Here is a 22,646-nt window from a genome sequence, read left to right as displayed (position 1 = left end):
AGGCCACGGCGGCGGCGGCGGTGTGGTAGCGCTGTTGTTGTCGCCCCAGGCACACAAGATGAAAGAAAGCTTTTCACAATAGTCGGTCCGGGAAAGTTTGCCGAGCAACTTTGCGGGAGGAAAAAAAGCCGCCGGCGAGAGTCGATGCTTCGACAAAAGTGTTGGGGCAGGAAGAAAGGATTGGTTGCCGTGAATAGCGCAAAGTTGCCAAAGTTGAAAACAAAACCTTCATTGGAAACCCGAACTCCTGGTTGAAACCCAAATGTTGGCTTGAAACCCAAACCCTGGCTTCAAACTTTCATCCTTGTGTGACACCATTGGCTTCAAATCTTCATTTGAAACCGTAACCTAGACTTGAAAGCCTCAATTGAAACCCAAACCCTGATCCAAACTCCAACCATGCCTTGAAACGCTGATTTTAAATGGTACATTTTCTTTAAATCCCAGTTAGGAACCCCAAACGTTTGTTTAAAAGCCTCACCCTGGCTTGAAACCCTAACCCTTGTGAAACTCTAGCGTTAGCTTGAAGACCGCTGAAAACCTTAGCCTTGCTTCTTAAAGAGCTCCTTTTGGACCCTAATCTTTTCTTGAAAACCCCACTTTCAACCCTAACACACCTGAAACCCTAACCCATACTTGAAACCGAACACCTGATGCAAAGTGCAACCATGCCTTGAGACCTTACTTTGAAAGCCCAATCCTGTCTTGAAGCCAAATTTTAAACCCTGAAGTCTTGTCTGGAAACCCGAAATGCTCGAAGTCCTAAGCCTCGTTTGAAACACAAACGCAGTCTTAGAAGAAAACCCCACTTGAAACCCAAATTGGGCCTTCAAACCGGACTCAAAATTGTCCTTTGAAAGCCTAACTTTTGCTTGAAAACCTATTTTGAAGCCTGATCATTTGCTTGAAAGAACAACTTTGAGAGCTGCTCCTTGACAGAGGCGTATTGATTCTCTCTCAGACGAAGATGCAACACCCATCTTAATACAAGATCGTCAATGAATCCCCGATTGAAGTTGCCCTCGGCGAAGGTCGCAGCGGCGGCGTGGGCGTACTCACGGCTGTCCCTCGGGCGTGTTCTCGGGGACGGCGACGGTGAAGGAGGCGTTAGTGAACTGCGGCGGCCTGGCCCCCGCCACCACCGACAGCACGGCGGGGACGCTGCGGCTGCCCAGGCGGTCGGCGGCCACCACCGTCAGCAGGTAGTCGCGCTGGCGCTGCAGCGGAAGCCCCGTGGTCCGCACGTGGCCGCTCTTGCGGTCCACCTCGAAGCGACCGTCGCCACCTGGACAAAGGAAGGATGCTTTTGAACTTTTATGCTTTGGCGAACAGGATGAATTAACGGACTCCTTGCCATCAATGTATGTATCTGTCAAGTTTCCACGTCGGTGTGGCAAAGTGCCTAGCCCAGGTTGTGGAATTCAGCTTTGTAAACCACAGTAAGTGACGAATAAAACCCCGTAGATGGCAATGATGCGCCACTTTGGATTTGAGATCAGCAGTGCTTTTGAGTCGAAGATTAGGATAATGCTAAGAGCATGTACACATCATGGAAAAGACAGGTCAGCCCATCTCGTTTTTTATTCATATGGATGCCCGGTACCACTAAAGGTACATCATTTTCCAGCATGTGTTTGGTCAGCATGTACAAAGAATCAACGTGCCACTGTCAATGGCATCCGGTTTCCCGAAAAAAGGTTTGAGCCGACGAGATATCAAAATAACGGCATAGCCAGTAGGCCGCCATATTGGACATTTTGGACAGCTACAAAAATGCTGTTGTCAAGTGTTGCCATAATTTGGACCATCAGGTTTCATGTTCTTCCTTAGAGAGAGAAAGAAAAAAAACATGAACAGCGCAATGGCTGGCAAGGTGCTTCGATAACAACCCTAGGTCAGAAAATCGCAACGGATTGTCACCCAAACTGGCATGTGCTAATCATTCTCTGAAAAAATGAGAGCGAAACGTTATTTGATATTTCAGGGGCATTTTCAAGTGGAAAAAAAAAAAAGAAACCTGACAGGCAATTGACGAAGTGAGCGGCGTTCCAAACAAGCCCACGGGGGCAGCCCGAGTCACTCACGGTGCGTTTTCACGTTGAACGTCTTTTAAAAAGCTCTTATTTTGCCTTGTTTTCTGCGGGCCTCAAAGGATCTGCTGGAATACGGGGAACCGCTTTGAAAGGGCTGCTAGTCAATAAGTCAATTAACTCAGCCAACATCCAAGACAATCCGAGTCTTTGAAGAAGCGAGCATACGTGCATTACGAAGCTTCTTAGAACATTTGGCGCTGTCACTGAACTCGCAGGTGGCTTTGTCAACATACAAGAGCCAAACATGTCAATACAAGCCATCGGACTGTACTTTGATTGATGGTGTGTGTTTACACGGAGACGGTGGAAAAGAGACGCGGCCCCTTGAGGGACAATTAGAGCCTCCGCTTCTTCTTGTTGTCCCTGGATGAAAAGTCCAATACTGCTGAGCCACTCTCAAGTTCCGAGTTGAAAGGCACAAGCGGCAAAGCGGCAGAAGCCTCAATAAAGAGAGCCGCCAAACGAAAAGCAGGACGAGCGGCACATCGAGTCGGGTTGTCAACGTCCACTTGATGGGACCGGACGCGGCAGCTCGTCAACAACGCGCCGACTTTTACGCTGCTTTCAACATCGATTAGGCTTTGGATAGGAGTGAGGTGTCTGCGTGCGTGAGGGAATTGACAAGTAGGAAGCCGATGGAGACTCGTGCCGGAGGCAAAAATACGTGCAAATTAACAATAGGCCAAACGTGCGGTGGGTCAAATTGACCCGTGAACACGTCTGGTGCAGCGAAGAAGCAAACCAAGTGGGAGAGTTCACAGACGAATCGATGCCGACTGGCCTCTGGCAAGGGGAAAAAAGAAAACGGACGCAACTGGTGAACCCACCGTCCGCCAGGAAGAACTCCACGTCGCCGTTGAGCCCCTCGTCGCCGTCCTGGGCGTGCAGCTGGTAGACCAGCGAGCCGGCGGCGGCGTCGGGCGACACCACGGCCAGGTACGGCGCCGGGACCATTCGCCACTCGGGAACATTGTCGTTGACGTCCGTCACCGTCAATTCCACACGCACCAGGTACCAGTCGGGACCTGCCAATCAGGAAACACCTTCATCGACTTGTTCGCGCTCACCCACGGCACATTTATCTGTATTAAAAAAATAAAAATAAATCACGTATCCTCATTTTACTTTTGTTACACAAATTCCTTTTTTTTTTCTCTAATATGGCTGACAATGGGTGGCTCTTTAATTTTTGGCAGTAGACGTACAAATAAACCCAAAAAAAAATCAACACGTTTATTTGCAGCTCTCTGTTGGACTGGCTTAATCGAACCTTTTTAAAAAATAAAGCTTCAGACAGGTTGTTAAACTAAGGACAGAAAATTTCCACACGAAAAAAACATCTGCAGTTTATTTGCAGTAATTTCTTATTTTACTGAAAAACATATTGAGCTTTATTTTTTTTAAAACCAAATATCTCAAAATCATGTGTTTATTGCATATATTAAGAAATATCAGATCACATTACTAGTTTTTTTGTTTCGAAAAATTAAGTCTTCAAAAATTGTGAACCAAAAGCAGTATCGAAATGTCAAGTCATTTTCAGTTGGATTAATTCCAATAAAATCAAAATGTCATTAAAATGGAAGTAACCGTTCAGGGAACAGCATATAAGATGTCCAGGTTTTTTTTTTTTTTTCCTAACCTTTGCCTCAAACCTCGCTCGAAAAACCATACCCTTGTCTTAAAAACCTAACCCCAACCGTGTGCAGAAGCCTGAACCTTTGCTTGAAACCCCAACACCCTCATTCCAAATCCAACCCTGGCTTGAAACTCAAAAGGCGTAGCCTCAACCGGGCTTGAAACCCTATTTTATCATCCAAACCCTGTCTTCCAAGCCCACTTTGAAGCCCTCGCCCTGCCTTACAACCCTACTTGAAAATCCCAACCATACTTGAAAGCATTTCTTTTTTCTTTTTTTTTTTTTTTTTTGCTTTGTCCTGCTCCTCAGCCTACAGCAATCGCCCGCGCACGCTCAGCACAAGAGGGTGAAAGGAGCTCATCCCAGAGCACCGAGCGAAATGTCGCCACAATCGATGATTGTGGCGCATCGGGGTGAAAAGACGCATTCACGCGCACCTACGCACACACACGCACTTGAATAGCAACTTTTGTGTCCAAGAAGGAAAATGTACAAACAATTAAGGGTTGTGCTGCACAAAAATGGAAAGGCACGAATGCACACACACACACACACGGGCACGCACACACTCGAACAAGCAAAATGTCCGCACATTGAGAGAAAGTCAACGCTTCCTTTTGCGTGTGTGTGCGTTCTTGTCTTCCCGGCACATTTGTCTTCTAATCTCTGTCACTCGCAAGTGAATTTTAACATAGCGTGTGCATGCGTGCGTACATACACTGGAATAGCGATTCTTGTCAAAGAAGTAAAATGTCGACACAGTCAACGGCCGCACCAACGCAACGATGAACATGGAAAGCACGCCCTCATTTAATCGTCCTTTTTTGGGGGGGGGGGCAGGACGAGCATGTCTGAGAGGTTTTGACATTTTGCGCGAACACACTCAACTCGCGTTGCGCGCGTGGCACTTGACCGTGCGTGTCAGTTGGGAGCCGCGCGGAAGAGTAGGAGGCCTTTGGCGAGGGAGCAGGTGCAATCAGGCAACATGGAACGCGCCAGTTGACGCCTGGCCAGTCGACGGAGGCGGTGAGGCTGTGAGAGGAAGTCACCCGGCGGTTGTTATAGAAACGCAACAAGACGAAGAAGAAGAAGAAGAAGAAACATACATTGGCGGCAGAAACGAAGCCATCAAGACAAAAGGCGAGTGTGCGTGTAATTTCCTCGTCCGAAATGAATTGGGCCAAAAAAGAAAAAAAGAAAAGGAAAATGCGGGCCTTGGGGTAGAAGGGCGCCTTTCCCAACAAATCGACACACTCTACCAAAAATACAATCACAAACGTGCACACACACGAAAACGCACTCACTCAGAAACGAAGACACATGCACAACACTCCCGCAGCGGTCAATAAGTCGTGCGTTGTTGTCGCTCCTTCAATCTCCACGGCCACCACTTTCAGGGGAACCCCCCCCCCCCAAAAAAAAAAAAAAAAATTATCTTGCTTGAGTAACCAAAAACAGCACCTCCCCAATTCAAACACCAACATACTAAAACACGCTTATTTTTTGCACTCTCATTGATTGGAATGTTGTAGACCCGAGTCCACGACTAAAGGGAAGTTTCAAAAACGTACAACTCTGGTGATGTCATCTTCCGAGACTCTATTTCAAAGGGGGGTGGAAAAAAAAAGAGAGAGGGGAACTGACGAGCTGCCCCAATAGGCAGAAATGAATTCACATGCAAAATGACCTTCGCGGCTGACGCACTTTCTTCTGCCGCGATACATTTTTCACCAAACCGACTTCCCCGGACGTACTCATCGGAACCACTTTCACTTGTTATCATCTCAAAAAAAAACCTTTCAGTCTGCAGTTGACGTCATGCCGCCTGCAGAGTGAGTTTGAGATTGGTTCATAATGCATAAAAATGACATTCCAGGACTGACTATTAAGTACTGACAGTGACAATGGAAAGGTGATTTGTGGTGTATAAAACGTAGACACGTTGGTGGTCTAAAAGACAGCACAGAAGCGGCCATTAGGAAGCCGACAAGGAGTACGGAAGTGGCTCGTCGTCGCTCGAGGCGTGACCGAAGCATATTTCCGTCATTCGTTGCCACACGCGACGCGCGCTCGCTCTGCCGCACTCGGCAGCCTTGCCCTTTCCTGGGGCCGATTCTTTAACTCTAGTGAGGCCAAAAAGTTCAAAAGAAAGAATTGGACAGCTCTGGAAAGAAATCAAGGCTCAAGATTTGTAAAGCCAGCGTCCCACGAGGAAGGCTGCAACGCGACTCTCGCTGGGTGGCATCCGGCTAACGGTTCCAAAACGTCAACATCAAAACGGGGACGTTTCGTGGTTTTCAACTTTCCAACACGAATAATTCATGCTTTTGTGAAAGCGCTGGATGAATAGAGATGGATGTAGGTAGGTCGCTATGTAGCTTTGACGGGCCACAACTGAGCGCAGCGGTTTGCAGCTCCGCGTTACTGTCGCTTCAAAATGTCACCGACACGCAGGTGGATTACACGGGTTCTTTTTATCGTAGCACTGCAACACGGTATGGCAAGAGCAGAGCCGCATTCGGTCTCGTATTACCGGTACTCTGTATTCCTCATCGCTCTAATACCGAACAAAATACTGTTTCTATTCTTATAAGAAAAGAAAATATACGACGTGTGATCATGTAGTGTTTTGAACTAAAGCAATCTGGGGAAAAATGATAAGGATCCCAGTAATGTTTTTGTTTTGTTTTTTTGCAACTACACCTTGATGTCTTTACGTCTTCTTCCTCTCTTTAAAACGATTAAATAAGGTCTGCATCCATAGCAGCTGCTCGGCCTCCAGCTGCGTGCACTCAAGTATTAGTAACATCACGAAAAAAGAAAAAAAAAAGTCCACATTGAATCACGAAATATGGAATCCCGGCCGGTGTAGCAGAACAATGTGCTGCTCACTTAAGCGCTATTAAAGTGGCGCGGGAAACAACTGCAGCATTTGGTTGAAGATGCTCGTTGTGACGGCGCAGTGAACATGAGGAAAATGATAAATTCCCTAAAACTGTCAAAAAGCAACGAAGGCCAGCAAAAGTATTATCCACCATGTTTGGATACAACGCAAAATTGAATCCGAAGTACAGTGGTCAAAATTGTAGGATCGATTAAAAAAAAAAATGTAATTTGTCATTTATTTTTTCAATGCGTTTTTTAAAATTGACTTTCTTTCTTAAATTCGGATTTAGCTGGCCTAGTTCTCTACAATTACATAATCTAATCATTTTAGTTATCACATCACTTATTCATTTGGAAATATTTTGAGATTTTAGAATATTTTGAATGTATTCATCAAAACCGTTCTCTCGTTTGCAGGCCAGGCTCAAAATGTTGCTTCTTTAATTTAATAACAATGATGATCATGTTCATATTTTTATGCTGACCTTATTAAAAAAAAAGAAGAAGAAGATTTTTGGTCAATATGGTTCGCGAGAGAGGAGAGAAGTTTTTGGTCATTGAGAATGTTTTGTGTGAGAGGTAGTAAATGAGGGATGATTTGATGGGCATGAGCGATATTTGTTGCATGTGGGAGAGTTCTTTAGGTCAATATGAGAGGTTTTGTGTTGTGTGTATTCAACTTTTGTGACTTTTTGAACTGGGAGATTTTACGGAATGAATAAAAGTTTTATTTGGGTGGGAGTGAGAGTTTTTTTGGTGTGTGCAATTTTTGACTGGATGTGCGAGGGGGTTTTCATGATGTTAAAGGTATTCAGGTGTGGGTGAATTTTTGGGGGATGATACATTTTGAGAGAAATATGTGTGAGAGAAATATGATGTGAATGGATTTGTGTGTGTGTGTGTGAGAGCGAGGTATGTTTCTATGTGTCTTGTATGAGTTCTTTGAGTGAGACTTGGGCATGAGCGATTTCTTTTGCCCATAGGTTTGGAAATTTTGTGCTGTGCATGAAAGCTTTGGTGACTGGTCATGTGTGCAATGTTTGTATAGTGTGTGTGAGGGTTTTTTTGTATATGAGAGATTCATGTGAGAGTACTTTTTATGTGAGCTATTTGGATACCTGTGAGAGTTTCTTTAGGGTGTGAGACTTTGTTTTTCATGAGAAGTGCAGTGTGGGGAAGATTTTTTTTGCTGTGTGAGAGGTAATTTTGTTTGCCTATGAGTTTTTTTTGTGTCAGTCAGAGATTTGTGTGTGTGTGTGTGTGTGTGAGTGAGTGCGAGAGAGAGCAAGAGTGAGAGAAAGGTAAATGTTGGTATTTTGGGCCACTTCACACAAGAGAGGTGCATTTGTGCTGTCAGCCCAAAAGCTTTTTAGAAAAAGCCGCGTCCGAATTTGGCACGGCGTGTTCTTCAGGTCAGGATGATCTCTGGCTGGCACGATTTGACGTGCCGCAACGCTGCCGGCTGCACGCCTCGCTAAAATGTCGGGAGTGAACTTTTGTACGCGTTCACCCTTTTTTTTTTTCTGTTTGGGTTCACAATGTGAAACTGTGTTAAAGTTGTGTTTCTTTATGAGAAAAGACTGAACTGAACGCTCGTCACTGTTCTGGTTGGGTTCAAAGTGTGAAACAGTCTGTGGATGAAAAGTAAAATTGGTTTTGGATTCGAGTCTCTGAAGCAGAATACAAAGTATACACAAGTGTACGATTAGCACTGTATAAAGTGTAAATCGTTGGAAGATTCAACAACCATGTATGTGGTGAAAAAAACACCACACACACACACACACACACACACACACACACACACACACACACACACACACAAACACACACACACACACACACACACACACACACACACACACACAAACACATATATATATAGAGTGTATATACGGACATACGTATACACACATTTGAAATTATTTTTGAAATCGAATTTAAAAAAGAGCACATTTAGTAGATTGTGTGTAAAGTACATGTAAATGTAAAGTGTTTACACGTGGTCAATGACTGAAGTACACAGTAGAGACCCCACTCCTCCGAGTCGGGTCAGTAAACATGTAATGGTGGACAGCTTAGCATGTCATCGGGTTACAGGGTGCATGAAAGGGTTGAAAGCTTAACTGGACAACCAAAATCGAAACCTCATCCTTTATTTTCAATTTCAGAAATACATTGAAGCCCTGAAGCATACCTTCAACCCAATTTTGAAACCCTCACCCGTATTAGAAACCAAAACTTTGGCTTGAAACCTTCACTGGAAACTTGAACCATGTTTAGTGTATGTCGTCGGAAATGAGGGACTCCAGTCGCATGACAAAAAACAAAAAAAGCCAACATTTTCAGGACGTGGAGTTGGTTAGCTAAAATTTCCAAAAGACTTGACTTATGAATTTCTTGAACTCAAAACTTATGACTGAACTCCATCCGCTTGGCTCGCTTAATTTGTGTCACGATGATGGCAGCGACGTCTATCAAGAAGAAAAAAGCCCTGTCCTTCGCGTTCCTTTGTGTCTGCCTAAAAATATATCTTTTCAGTCTTTAAGAACTCAAATTGGGGCTTAAGAAACATGCAAGCAGTATCGGTGCGCCTTTGCAAATGTTGATGAAATTGAACCAGTGGGTTAACCACGTCACGCAGGTCTGACCCAGACGGGAAACAAAGCATGGGGGCATGACAGACGTCAGCGCTCAATTAAACGTTCCGCGTGAGCATGACAAAGGCTGAACTTGCTCCCGTCCGTAATGTGCTTCCATGAAACGCCGGGTTTCTCCCGGGAAATGTCACTTTAGCCAGGACAATTTCAGAGCTCAAATTGACACAAATGGCTCCACCGGGCAGTTTCCCGCTGACACGCACTTACCACAGCTGATGCGGCTCCAACTCAACTTCGGCTGTTTGCCGCTCCGTCCTCGACACGCACAAAAACATCTCTGAATACCCCAATATACAGTATTTTGTTGACATGTCTGCAAGGTAAAGCACAACCGAAAGGATCTTATCATCACTGGCCAAGGAAAACCTCCAAGTCCACGGTTTGGTAGAATGCGATTCGGCAAAGAGGGGTTGAACACCCAACGGACAGTTATGGACTGCGGAAAAAATCATTGGCACCGCCCTACCCACTCTTGAGGACTTGCACACCGCAAAAACCAAGACAAGGGCACGGAAAATCCTACTGGACGCCCCACACCCTGCCCACCACCTTTTCCAGCTACTCCCATCAGGCAAGCGCTACCCGTCCATGCACACCAAATCCAGCAGACACTTAAACAGTGTCTTCCCGCTAGCCACGAACTCCCTAAACAGAACCCCAAATCTACCAGTATAGTGTCTCTTTGCAACTTTGCCCACCCCTGTGAAACAGCATGACCGCAATAATCACTGTAGCCCCGGCTCTGTACTCACTTGAAGCATTGTCACCGATCTCTATTCCACAGCAGCAGACACTTTAAAGCACTCCAAGACCTCAGTACAATTGCACCCTTCAACTTGCTCTACAAATACTGCGACTGGTCACTTTAAAATGGCGCAGTGATTATCTGCACCGACTGCACAACTCTTATAGGATTGTTTTCTACCACTGATCACTTTCGCATTGCTTGATACTTTGCATATCGTCTCACAGCTGTCATTGGCTGGTACTACCGCACATTACGGAATGTCTTTCCATACTTATTTGTCATGCCCTTGTTTATCGTAGTTGCTGGTCATCGATGACACTAGGGTCGCCTGTACTACCAGAGACAAAATTCCTTGTGTGTTCGACATACAGTACTTGGATTCTGATTCTGATCCGATAACATTACACAAAACCTAACCCGAAGTTGCTCCACCCAAACATTTGCAGAAGCAACTCCAACCATAACCTAAATCTTACCCTGCCAAACCCAAACACTCATGTCGTTTTATCTCAACCAAAGCTATCCCACAGTATTACACGTTGTGCAGGGCCCTCGTCATACATTCGTCTGTATATATTGTCGATGAGAAAAGCAAGTGAGCCACATATTATCAGACACTTGGCTCCCGAGGGTAAGAAAAACGCCCTATAAAGAAGAAACTACGAACAGAACCGAGCCTCTGATGGGTAACCGTCCGACTCGGCTGCTTGGAATTGATATGGAGACGCAGAAAAGAGGGACAGATGGTAACGAGAGCGAGAAAACAAGACGGAGGCAGGAGAGAACCATGAGTACGACAACAGCCATATCAGTAACAGTAATCGAGACGTCCTCTGGCAGCGACAATGACAATACCGGTCCAGGCCCAACAATGCTGCCCAAAACCAACGGATAAATGTGAAAGTGCACTTCCAGCGATAGCGAGCACCGCACAAAGGAGAGACAGACAGACACAGCTTCACGCAGATTCGAGATATGCTTGAGTGACTTTATGTCTGACAATACCTGTAAAAGATCACAGAGGAAAGTTGATTGTTTACACTTGAACACAGAGATGTTGTCTGAATGATGCAATCTTACCTCATGTTAACAGATTGTCTGAATCCGTAACTAGAGCGAGCAACCTTGCCTAACCACAATCCAAATCTAACATATTCCTAAATGACCTGTCTCACAATTAGTCAACACACCGAAATCAAACCGAATACGACTAACCAAGGATAAAATACCCCCCGAATGTGTCACACCGTAAAGAGCGTGACCACCAAAATGTGTCATTTTGAGTCATAAACAGAAAGGTGCAGTCATTATTTGTTTCATATAAATTATTACAGCATCAACATCAGTGCCTAAGTCATTTTTGAAATAAATAAATAAATCAACTGTTTCAAACAATTTTTCGCAAGTGGGTCTGTTTTTTTAATTAAAAATGCCAGTCGCATTTGTGCTTTTAGGCCAAAGAGATTCGATTGGCAAGGAGCAAACAACTGGGCGGCAAATAGTTCAAATGTAAACGACTAACATGGGCATATAAACATCGCCAATTTCTGCAGCCTGAGCCCTGTGATGCAACTTTAACAAGCGGCGACGTTAATGAACAAGACGGCTCGCAAAGGACGGATGGCTTTATTTATCTGCTCTACTTCAACTCACTCGAGTGACTTTGTCTTTTAATCAGCCATTTTTTACCCTCCAAAGCCTCTCTAATTGGTCCTGTTGAAATGAGTTCACTAAGCACTTGCATCCGCGTGGCTCTCGCTTGTTCTTTCTTGTTTTTTTTTTGTTTTTTTTGGGGGGGTCCTCTGAAGTCATGGCTTCAGAGGACCAAGCAGAACTCTCACGTCTCAATGAAAACGGACCATGAATTTCAACCTCTACTTGATCCTTTCATGCAGGGGTTCTCAGTTTATTCAAACCCCTGGCAACCCTGACTGGGGAGTGTTTTGTTTTGTTTTGTTTTTCCAAGGACCACATCATCATCCCAACACCAATTAAACAAGTGCACCGCTAAATGTCAATGGTCAGATGTTCTCAATTTTTTTATGCCAAGTACCATCATGACCAACATTTAAATACATAAGTTGTCAGCGTTAGTGTTCAAAAATGAGACTGGCGTTATTGCTAATTACTTTAACGTTACTATAAGCCACTGTAACCTTAGGTTTGGTCATTAGCAATCGACTTAAATGTAAAAAAAAAAAAAATTGAGGGAGGGGGAAAAAGTTGCATAAATGATCACATTGAAATATAATGGGGATTCTGTAAAATGTGTAAAGTTGCCTATTTTCAAGAAAAAAAACCCACTAATTTGACAATAAAGTTGAACGAGGGAAGAAAGTGAAAAATGAAACTATTGCCATTATATTCCAACTTTCATTCCAAAAAAAACCCATTAATGGTTAAAAAAATATTGCAATCAAAACACAAAACGTGCCTTTTGTTCGAAATGAAATGGCACAGATCAACTAGCAATGTGCTGGGTTAGGAGATCCACTCGTACGGTAGGTCAAATGAGGCCATTCCTCTTCACTACGGATTAGCTCAATCCTGTAAAAGTATGGCGAGATCCAGCGGAGATTACGACGATCTGCCCACGAGTCAGACTTGGAGGTTTCGTTTTTTTGCATTTTGGAAATGGCGACAGATGTTGAGACGGCGGCGAGAGCTGCGAGCGAGGCATCTGCCGCCGCTGTTCTCAAACATGCTGAGTGCCAGCCTGGATGTAGACTTCCTCACAGGTCACAGCTGGAAAAGCAAACAGTGCTAAAGTTCAAGTGAAACTTTTTGATTCCCACTGAGAACAAAGACCCAGTCCACTTGCCAGCTAAATGGGCAAAGATCAGCTCATTTGTTTTCTCGCAGGTGATAGATTAACTAAATTTCAGCATTATCATGATGTCAAAGGCAAACGCCACTAACTATTGGCTGGAAATTCGTCTAGGACTTTCTGGTACGCAGCGGACTTCAGGATTCAGTCAGTCACAGCAAGTCGTCCAGGTCATGAAGGGGCAAACCAGCCCCGGACGATCACTGTGTGTGATGTGTGATGTTCTTTTTCTTAAATGCTGTCACTTGTTGCGTTGTTTTGCTTTAATGTATTTGTCTGTATATTGTAATGACTGCTGTCTTTGGAACTATTTGTCCTATGATGTGCTTGCTTTATTAATTTTTTAACCATTTTTGGACATCTCCTGAAGCAATTCCATTCATTCATGGACTCCTTTGATGTCATTTAAAGACTGCGTTTAATATTATGAACAAATCAATCAAACCAATGGAGGCATCTTTGTATTTTGTCAGCATCTTCGAACAGAAATCCGTTGATCAAACTACTTCAGTGTCTTACTTCCAACAGTGGATGGTATGCCCGTCAAAACTTGAATGCACAAGGTTATCTTGCAGGCTTCAGGGCTGTGTCCAAATACTGCCGCCAACTATTACAGCAGTAATTTCATCAGTTTGAGTCATTTTCCTTCATTAAAAAATAGAGCGCCTGCTGATTGATTGAATGTGGGCTGCTGTCATTTACCTTCCTCCAGTCGGGGCCAGTAAATTCTCCAAAATGAGTTTTTGGGGGCCCCCCGGGCGACCGCAATTATATCCGCTGTCCTGCGGCACAGGAGCAGAGGGGCCATAATGGCGGCGCGCCCCCCATTAAAAACAAATCACGTTCGTAAGCTACTGCGCCTGCACACACGCCCAACTGTCCCCTAACCTCACTTCTATGCACACAAATCTTGCAGCTAACATGTCACTGAATCAGACGCTTGATTACAGGCAGCTCCGTCTCAGCCTGGCTTCAAAGAAGAGAAATGTGTTGTTGTTGTTGTTTTGTTTTGGGTTTTTTTTAGCACAAATATTGATGTATACCACCCGCACACACAATCCACATAAATAATGCAGTGTAATGGAAATATACCGGTTTGATGAAAAAGACGCTACATTTTTTTTCCCCCACAAGTGACGAAGATTCAGCAGCTAGGCTGGTATGCTAACGGAGCAGTCCTCATCTTCACTCAGTGCTGTTCATTGTTGAACATCAGTCAGAGAAGGACTTGAATGCAACACAACAGTCACACGAGATGAAAAGCAGTTATTTGCTCCCAAATGGATGTGCTACCTTTTATTCACAAATGACAAGCACTTGACGGGGAGCAAGAGAAGCAACCAAGCTAGCTTTGCTGTATCCATCTTCACTCAGTGCTGATCAAACACCACGACACCGCTCAAACAAGAACAAGATAAGTCCCGTGTTGACAAAAAGCTGCTCCATGTCACGTTAAACTTTCAATACGGGCTGAAACGAGGTCGAGCGATCACATCATGTGTGATATGATGACGTATGCTTGAAGGAAAAAAACCACACATTGTGAAACAGCCTACATTTTTTTTTCACAAGTGGGAAACATTAGGTGGCTAAGAGGAGAAGCTAATATGGCAGTCTACATAATCACCCGGTGTTCCTTCTTGTTAAAAAGTACATGTAGATGGGCTCAAGTGCACCACACGGTCACACAAGAGTGAAATCAGTCAGTCATTTGTTTACAAAAAGTTACTGGATATTGCAGGATTCATCATTAGGCGCTGGCTGAAATGAGGCCCGGCTCTCACATCCAGATGTAGGATGGTGTACACGCGATCAACTCAACGCTCAACTGTATTTCTTGAGCACTTTAAAACAACCATCGCTGTATACAAAGTGCCGTACGTGGAGCAGATATCTTATGTACAACAATAAAACAACAAAGACAGTAGGAAGCACCAAACAGTAAGACTGAGATCAAGTCAGATTCATGCCCTGTCAAACGCCATCGAATACAAATGAGTACGATGACGAAAAGCATCATCCATCCATCCATCCATGTATCCATAGATATATGCGTACATACATATGACAGGCTAACTTTTGCTCACAATGACAAGCATTCGGTGGATGCCAAATGCTCCAACCAAACGTAACACACAAGATCAAAAGTCCTTTGAATGCAAAAAGCTGTTCGTCCTTTGATGCCGGCTCAAAAGAGCTCTAGTGAGACCAGCTGACAGCTTCCGCGGTAGGACAAAACAGACAAACATAAAAACAGTCTACCTTTTGTTCACAAGCATCGGACTGCGCTGGCAAAAATTTCCCACTCACTCCGCCTTGACAAGCGTCACATCGCAGATGCACGCCACCTGCCGCCCAAGATCAAGATCGGTGTCATTTGTTTACAAAAAGATGCAGGATCCGCCGCGTTAATCCTTCGACGTTGACTTCAAACGAGGTCACACAACTTTTGAGTAGGCGCACTTTCTAGGGGTTGAATCATGACGAGATGTTTGTCGAAAACGAAAACCCGCTCGCACTGCATTTTTACAAATGTGTTATTTCTTCACATCAACAAAGAGCGGCGCGTGAAAGCAGCTAACGGGATTATTAAATGGATTATTAATGAGCGGGCGGGAGAGGATTAGCCGAGTGCTTTGAAGTCGATTTGAGGAAGAAGAACTTGACTTCTTTCTCCTCCAACTCCCACATCTTTTTGTCCGACATTCAACATGCTTTTTGTCAACAATCTCATCGTTTTCTCACTATTCTAATCACGGGTCTTTCCAAGGCTGCTTCCACTTTACAACGCCACTAAGAGGAGTGCAATCCAAAGACCTGCACATTGTTTTACAACCCAGTGTTCATCCCATATCTTCTTATCATCCTGCGGCGAGAGCGCGCAGCATTCGAGAACTTTATTGCAGGTCGGCGTGTCTCGGAAAGGAGCCGCTTTAGCCATGGTAAATGCTCTCACTGACGCGGTTCACGTTATAGTACTCGAAGATGAAAACAACTTTTTAGCTGTTAACAAAAGTGGAGGTGGAAGTCCTCTTTGTCCACTTGGCAATGCTAATTGTCACTGTTAGGAGGCTAGCCTAAAAATCGGCTGAATGTTATTTTGGGTGATGCATCTGGGAAAAAAAATAAAAAACAGTCAGCCTTTACTCCAGTCTAACAGTGTACTAATCCCTGCATTTATGCGAAACAACTCTCTTTGTTTTCCCCAAACAAACCTCTGGCAACAGATATCTCTCTTTCTGTCGGAGTAAAAAGCAGGACTGAAGAGGATTTGACATTCAATCACCCGCAAGAGCTAGCATGAGCTTTCCAAACTTGCTCTTTTCACTCTTCTTTCAAATACAGTGAAAATTGGTGTCGTCATCTTGTGGACGACAGCAGAGTCACATCTAAAAATGTGTCGTCTGACATAAGTCAAAGCCACTTTGTTGGTACAGCATATTTCAAACACAAGGCAACTCAATGTGCTTCACACAACCAAAATAAAACCATTTGCAAACAGAACAGCTGAAGACTTTCAAAAGGAACGAGAACAAAAGGTGCAGTGTCCAAATAATGAAAGGAAGGTACAGTGACAACATTTAAACGCATTGACAAACAAGAGCAAAAAACATTTAAAGGCAAAGGAAATAGACTGAAAGACTGTCAAGTGAAAGTGATTTTTGAAATATTTAAAAGAATACAATCAAAGATGTGGAAAGAAAGCACGGTCGAGGTTATCGAGATAAATTAGTCGTCTGGAAAAAAAAAAAAAATCCTATGTTTTGGTGTAAATGTGGATCAGCAGTTGGGGCCCCGTAACGCGACAACAAGGCGGTCCCTTCTTTCAGCGGGCTTCAGCGTTGAACCCCCACCCTCAGAGAGGTGACAGGCGACAGCGTTCGCCCGAGGACGTGCACGTCCTCGGTATCAGCATCACTCCCGTCGCATCCCGTTCGTCCTCGTCACAGGCGTTGTCCTGTTTCTCACTTTGTTTGCACCGCAGCTCTTTCGGGCCGAGATGGCGGATCGCTCAACCCTATCTGGCTGCCATCGAATGGTACAGAGAATCGGGATCGGGGACGTGACAAAAAGCGCACAGAGAGAAATCGTTGCCGTTGTGTTTGAGTTTTGATCAGCGTCATCCTGTCAAAAACTGACGTGTCACCAATCATGAGTGTTCTTGCTTGAGAAGAACACACGTGGATGGATGGATGGATGGATGGAAGAACCCAGACCCGTCTACTCCCATGAATATTTTGTCCCGTGCCATCCCAATCCTGTGACTAAAGGTAAAGTTGACTCCCATTCGGTGGGATTCCTGTGGGATTCCCGTGACCCGCAGGATTCTCAAAAAAAATCTCAGCCTCTAATAGCGACGTGTACGCCACGGTGTGCATACGTATACATATTGACACACACACACACACACACACAAGAAAAAATGTAGTATTTGAAAAGATAAAATTAAACTCGGGTCAAATTATATTCTAACAATTGAATTCCAAAATGATATTGATCTTATTTCCCAAGATATGAATTCATCTCCAATTTATTGAAAACATTTTTTCCCCCTGTGAGAATTGCATATTTGCGAAGGGCATGTGACAAAGGCGTGTCCCTAATGAAGCGGCCACGCTTGCCATCAGTCGTATGCGCCGGCGATGCTTTCCGCCGGCACCTGGCAGCAATTCCAGGGGAGTGCTCGTTAATTTGCGCTGAACGGCTTAACGTCACCGCCTAATGTCGCTCGCATCAGTCAGAGCACGATGTCGCCGCTCGCCACCATGTTTTTCATCCCACGAGACGTGCGTCTCTGCTAATGATTTCCCGTGGAAGGAGCTAACTTTCCCGTTCATCTCTCGGTCTGAAAAATGAGCTCAGATTGTTTGCGGCGGATGAACTGGACTGACAAATGTGGACGTCGCCGGTTTACCCGTCAGCCTTCTTCATGAAGCCGCTTGCTTTGCATGGTACCGAAGCGCATGTCTTTGGATTTTTGAAGTCTGTCAATTGAGCTCAAGAACACACGGACGAATTCACTGAAACAAATTATTTTCATCATACATATTTTTAGGATTTATTTTCCCCAATATCCAGTACAGTTCTGTTTTTCAAGAAGAAATCTACACGATACTTTTGAAACGTTTGAATGTTATCCGCAGTGAATTTTTTGCAGTACAGTAAATGTGTATTATATCTTGAGTCAACGTTCTTCCCAACCATCGATGTATTTTTGTTGATTAAATTCAGTATTTATATTTTTTAGTCTTATTTTTGAAAAGCCAAGATCTAGTTTTGAGAGAAAAAAAAACCTGAACCAGATAAGAAACGACACAATCACAAACACACACAGCGAAGCGCGTGCCATGCGTGCCGTTGTCAAATGTGGGTGAGCTCGTGAGTGTTGACAGCCGCGTTGCACGTTGCCTTCACCCGGGCGTTGACCCCCCTCGGACAAGCGCAGCGAGCGGGACGATAACGCCGATTGGCACGTGTGAATCCCGCCCGCAGACGGCACGTGCCAACTCACAACAAACTGCAACGACATCAACAACGGCGCGCTGCGTCTTGCTACTGTTACTTCCAGCTTCTTTCATCACCCTCAAGTCTGTTGAAGCACATTTTGCAGCCATACGCGAGAACATTTGCTCCAGACAGAGACACCACGGGATAAAGCGCACTCATACTCACTCACACACACGCACACACACACACACACAGTCTGGAACTGCAAGTCCCTGAGGAAACCACAGTGTGCACTCAGTGTCAATTAGGATCACTGTCCAGACAATAAAAAAAAAAAATTCGCCCCCACCCCAAAAAAAGAAAAAAACATTTCAAGTACTTAAAAATAGAAACAAAAAACATTTTGGCAACTTTATGGCTCTATTTTTGTGAGCGTTGTAAATCCTGCGCAGTGTGTGACACAGCTCTGCGCAGGGGCGGGTTCGACCCCATGTTGGTAATTGCGCAAATGAGTGCAAACCGGAGGATCTGCGAGTGAGAGGGCTGCGCCTCGATGGGAGTTTTTTTCATGCATTCTCTCACACGCAGTCACAAACACATTTTCACACAATCATAAAGCCTCTCACGAAAAACACATTTGCTTCAAAACAGTTTCACCTGCACACATTCCTCCACACACCCAAAAAAACATTGCACGCAATCTCTCTAACACACACTCACGTTCTCTCTCTTGCCTCAAACACACTCAAACACAATCCCACACACAAGCACATTGATGCTTGCATGCACAGCGTATTGTCTCACACGCTTGTGCACTCATGCGTGCCTTGAAACTCACACAACTATCTCTGCCTCCCACTCTCTCTTTCTCTTTCTCTGCCTCGTACTCACACTAACTCTCTCATACGCTCTGTCTCTCTCTCTCTTATATGCACTCATTTGCCCCCTCTCCTACAGCTATGTACGAGCACACGCACCCCCCCCCCTCTCTCTCTCTCTCGCACACACCGTCTCTATTGCTCCAAAAAAAAGAAGAAAAAAAAAAAGCACACAGTGTGTATCCATGAGTCTCAGAGGAGTTTGTGGCATCACTGTCAATTAGGATCAGCATGCACACTGGCTGACGTAGTTTACCACCAAAAGCTGTTCCACTGCCTCTCACTCGGTGCGCGTGCGTGTGTGTTTGTGTGTGCGTGCGTCAGTCCGATGGACACGATAGCAGACGCGTTGCGGGCTCGCAAAGGCTCACGAGATTGCCGAGCGGCTGACAGGCCCATTAGAGGCCCACCGGGGACCCGAGAAGCTTTACAGGCACCGGGAGCTCCTGAGACCCGAGCACATGCATGCTTTCAACAAAGACAGAAGGGAGGGGACGCACGTATACACACACACACACACACACACCACCAAATCACCAAATCATACTGGCATGATTACATGACTGGTTACATTGAAACATAGTATCATTGTTTCAATAATAACTTTCCATGTCCTCTGTTGGGTAAATGGCAACAAACATTGAAAAAAAAAGTTGATTTTCAAATTCAAAATCTTCCCTTTTTTCCAACAGAGTTTTTTTTTTTTTCCATTTCTGGTTCCAGGTGAAAACTAAAGGGAGTTCTTTTTAGAGTCGAGTTCCCATCGATGAAGTCATCAAGCACATTTGCAAAAAAAGCTCGCAAAAGCAAACAAGTCCAAAATGTTCGCCTGAGGGGAATGTAAAAAGCATCTTGTCAGGGCACATTTCGCGTGGGCACTTGTTGTCGGGACTCTCTCATTCAGGAAATAGTCAGGAGTTCAACAAGAGTGATTGGAATGAATTATTCACCCCGTTTTGAAACGATTGAGACAAAATGGAGCGTGTGGGGAACATTTATCTTGTGCCTCATTTTAAATCAGTCAAGGAGAAGTCGTCAAATGTGCCTTTTTGGACTCTTCCCGTGTATTATCACTGGGAACTTTCCCATGCAATTCCTTGTGGGAAAATGAAATAATAACAACAACAACAATCCAACATTTATGACACATTCCCTTGGAACGCGCACGCATGCACTGCACGAGTCTCTTTTCTTTATCCTCCTCTTTTTTTTCTCTCTCTGTCACCCACCCACATCGACACATCGTTTTGTGTGCCATTCTGTCTGTCACAGTGTGTGTGTGTGTGTGTGTGTGTGTGTGTGTGTGTGGGTGTGTGTGTGTGTGTGTGTGTACGCCACACACAGTCACTATCAGAAGTGAGCGAGAGAAAGGGCAAGTGAGTGTTTGTGTTGCTTTTTCCGAAGCTCAGCTGCAGTTCATCCAGGCCACTAGGGGGTGACAAGTAAAAGAACAAACGCCAGAGTTCAAATCATTTGAAGATGAAAATTGGAAAAGAATGTTTTTCCGGTTTTCGTCACATCCCCCGCCCTCCTCCCCACCCACTGAATGTGATGAAGCTAAGTCATTAGGGCATCACCAGCGAGCATCATTTAATTTCCTGACTCGGCGCGGCACCAAAGAAGCCAAATATTCAACGTCAAGTCGCCGTGCGTTCTTTTAAGTGCGATGGTGGCAAACTTGACTATAAGTGAATGTCTGGCGTTTATTCACGGCTGGATCTTGACGCGGCCGCTGCGCCAGTCTAGACAAACATCACCCCCTCCGGGGGCACCCGCGGCACCGTTTGAAGAGCCGTGCAGAAAGCGCCTGGCGCTAAAAATACTTCGCACCGTCTGTTTGCGAGAGGAGGGCGGCAGTTGGAGCTCCGCTTTTTCCACAAGTGAGCCGCACAAGCGGCAGGCTCAAGACTCAGCCGCTCGGAGGACGTTTCATTTCGGTAGACAAGGTCGGCTTTTCCTTTGCGAGTGCCGACTAGAAGTACAGGAGAAGAGATCACATTTCTCCTGTACGAGCTTGGCTGCTCTGGTAGCCCCGTAAATGAACGAACCAAATGTTTTTTTTCAAACGGGATTTTCTAACTGGTCCAAAACGCTGCTGTTCAGCCGCTGAGTAGAACTAAGAAAATCAAGGAGTCTAGTGCCAGCTGCCCCTGTTCACTGAGAAGCGTCTTGCTTCTTCTCAAGCGCAAATTTCCAGTGGGTTCAAAATGCTGCTGCTCAAGCGCTGATTCAGACGAGTAAAATAGACGACTACTGTGCTCCAAGCTTTCACACCGCACGTTGCATATTAAGCAGTCGATCATCCATCAAGTGCTGGCTTCCTCTTTTACAGGATTCTACATGAAAGCTTCTCATGTTCTGACTGGAAGCAGAAAGACAGATCACATATCTCTCATATTTCACAAGTGCAAGCTTCGCTAAACTGCTTGCCTTGTAAATGAAGCAACTGATAAGTTGCTTGCGCCATCCATTCCAAGGTTCTCCACCTGGTCTGAACGCCTGCTGTCCGAGTGACGCCTACAACCGAGAGAAAATATCACATTTCTCACTGTCCTGGTGCCTCTGCCACCAGTAAACGGATCGCTTCATCCACTCCGGGACGCTCCAGCTGAGCCAAAACGCTGCTGCCCCAAAACTCGGAAAAACGATTGTACTTCTGCCCGTTTCTTCCTGTGGCGTGATGAACTCTTTCGGTGGTAGTCACAAACGACCAACACGCATGTCAAGCGCAATGAAAACAACCCCACGGATGCATTCCATCTTTCTGCGAAAGGAAACGCCGTTGCTCTGGTGCCGAATAAAACCCCAGTGGCGATGGCTGCGCGGAAAACTCCCACCGACACACAATGCTGAGCGTTACAAGTCCAAGCAATATCTGGCGGACAATCTTCAGAATACACGGCCGCTGGAGTGCCACCTAAGAATGAGAACATCTGACCTCAAACATGGACCATAATTGTCATGGAGACATGACGACAGCAGCCGGTGTCCTTTTGCCGTTGGTTTCCAATCTACGATGCTGGGCAACACCGGCCGGCCGAGAAGAGGTGAGGAGAAGCAGAAGCACAGGTGGAAGAATTGCAGGAGGAGGTGGCATTCCACGCACACACACACACACACACACACACACACTCCCACTCACTCCTACACTCACACATTCTCAAACACACTCACAGCCAAACCCTCATTCACTCACACTAATCTTGCACACACACTTAGACCCACACCTAGTGTTCATTTCAACAGGGGTGTGTAGACGTTTTATATCTACTGTACACTCTGACAGTGATCTCCCTCTCCCCCCGCATATAAACAGTTCCATGTTTTCCTTGCGTCACGCAGACAGAAACGCACACACACACACACGAGCACCCGCACACACGCATGGTTAATGTCTTGAGGGCATCGGGTATCTTGCTATTGCAGCATCGTGAATCTGCCATTTCTCAAACGCAGCCTTAATCTCT

The 22,646-nt window shown here is 45.2% G+C and overlaps 1 protein-coding gene across 1 annotated transcript in view; it reads right to left on the bottom strand.

Moving 5' to 3' along the window:
- The window catches only part of LOC147208110 (neural-cadherin), a 174,243-nt gene that overhangs the window by 120,601 nt on the left and 30,996 nt on the right, over nt 1-22,646 (bottom strand). The window contains exons 2-3 of the mRNA XM_086107945.1: nt 2,921-3,118; nt 1,060-1,285 (exon numbers count right to left, since the gene is read on the bottom strand). Of these exons, the coding sequence (XP_085964071.1) occupies nt 1,060-1,285; nt 2,921-3,118 (424 nt within the window). The remainder of the gene's footprint in view (nt 1-1,059; nt 1,286-2,920; nt 3,119-22,646) is intronic.

The sequence above is a fragment of the Hippocampus guttulatus genome, chromosome 3, assembly GCF_054856545.1.
Source record: "Hippocampus guttulatus isolate MCC_2025c chromosome 3, RoL_Hgut_1.0, whole genome shotgun sequence".
Taxonomy (NCBI): domain Eukaryota; kingdom Metazoa; phylum Chordata; class Actinopteri; order Syngnathiformes; family Syngnathidae; genus Hippocampus; species Hippocampus guttulatus.
This window is presented reverse-complemented; position numbering and strand designations above follow the sequence as displayed.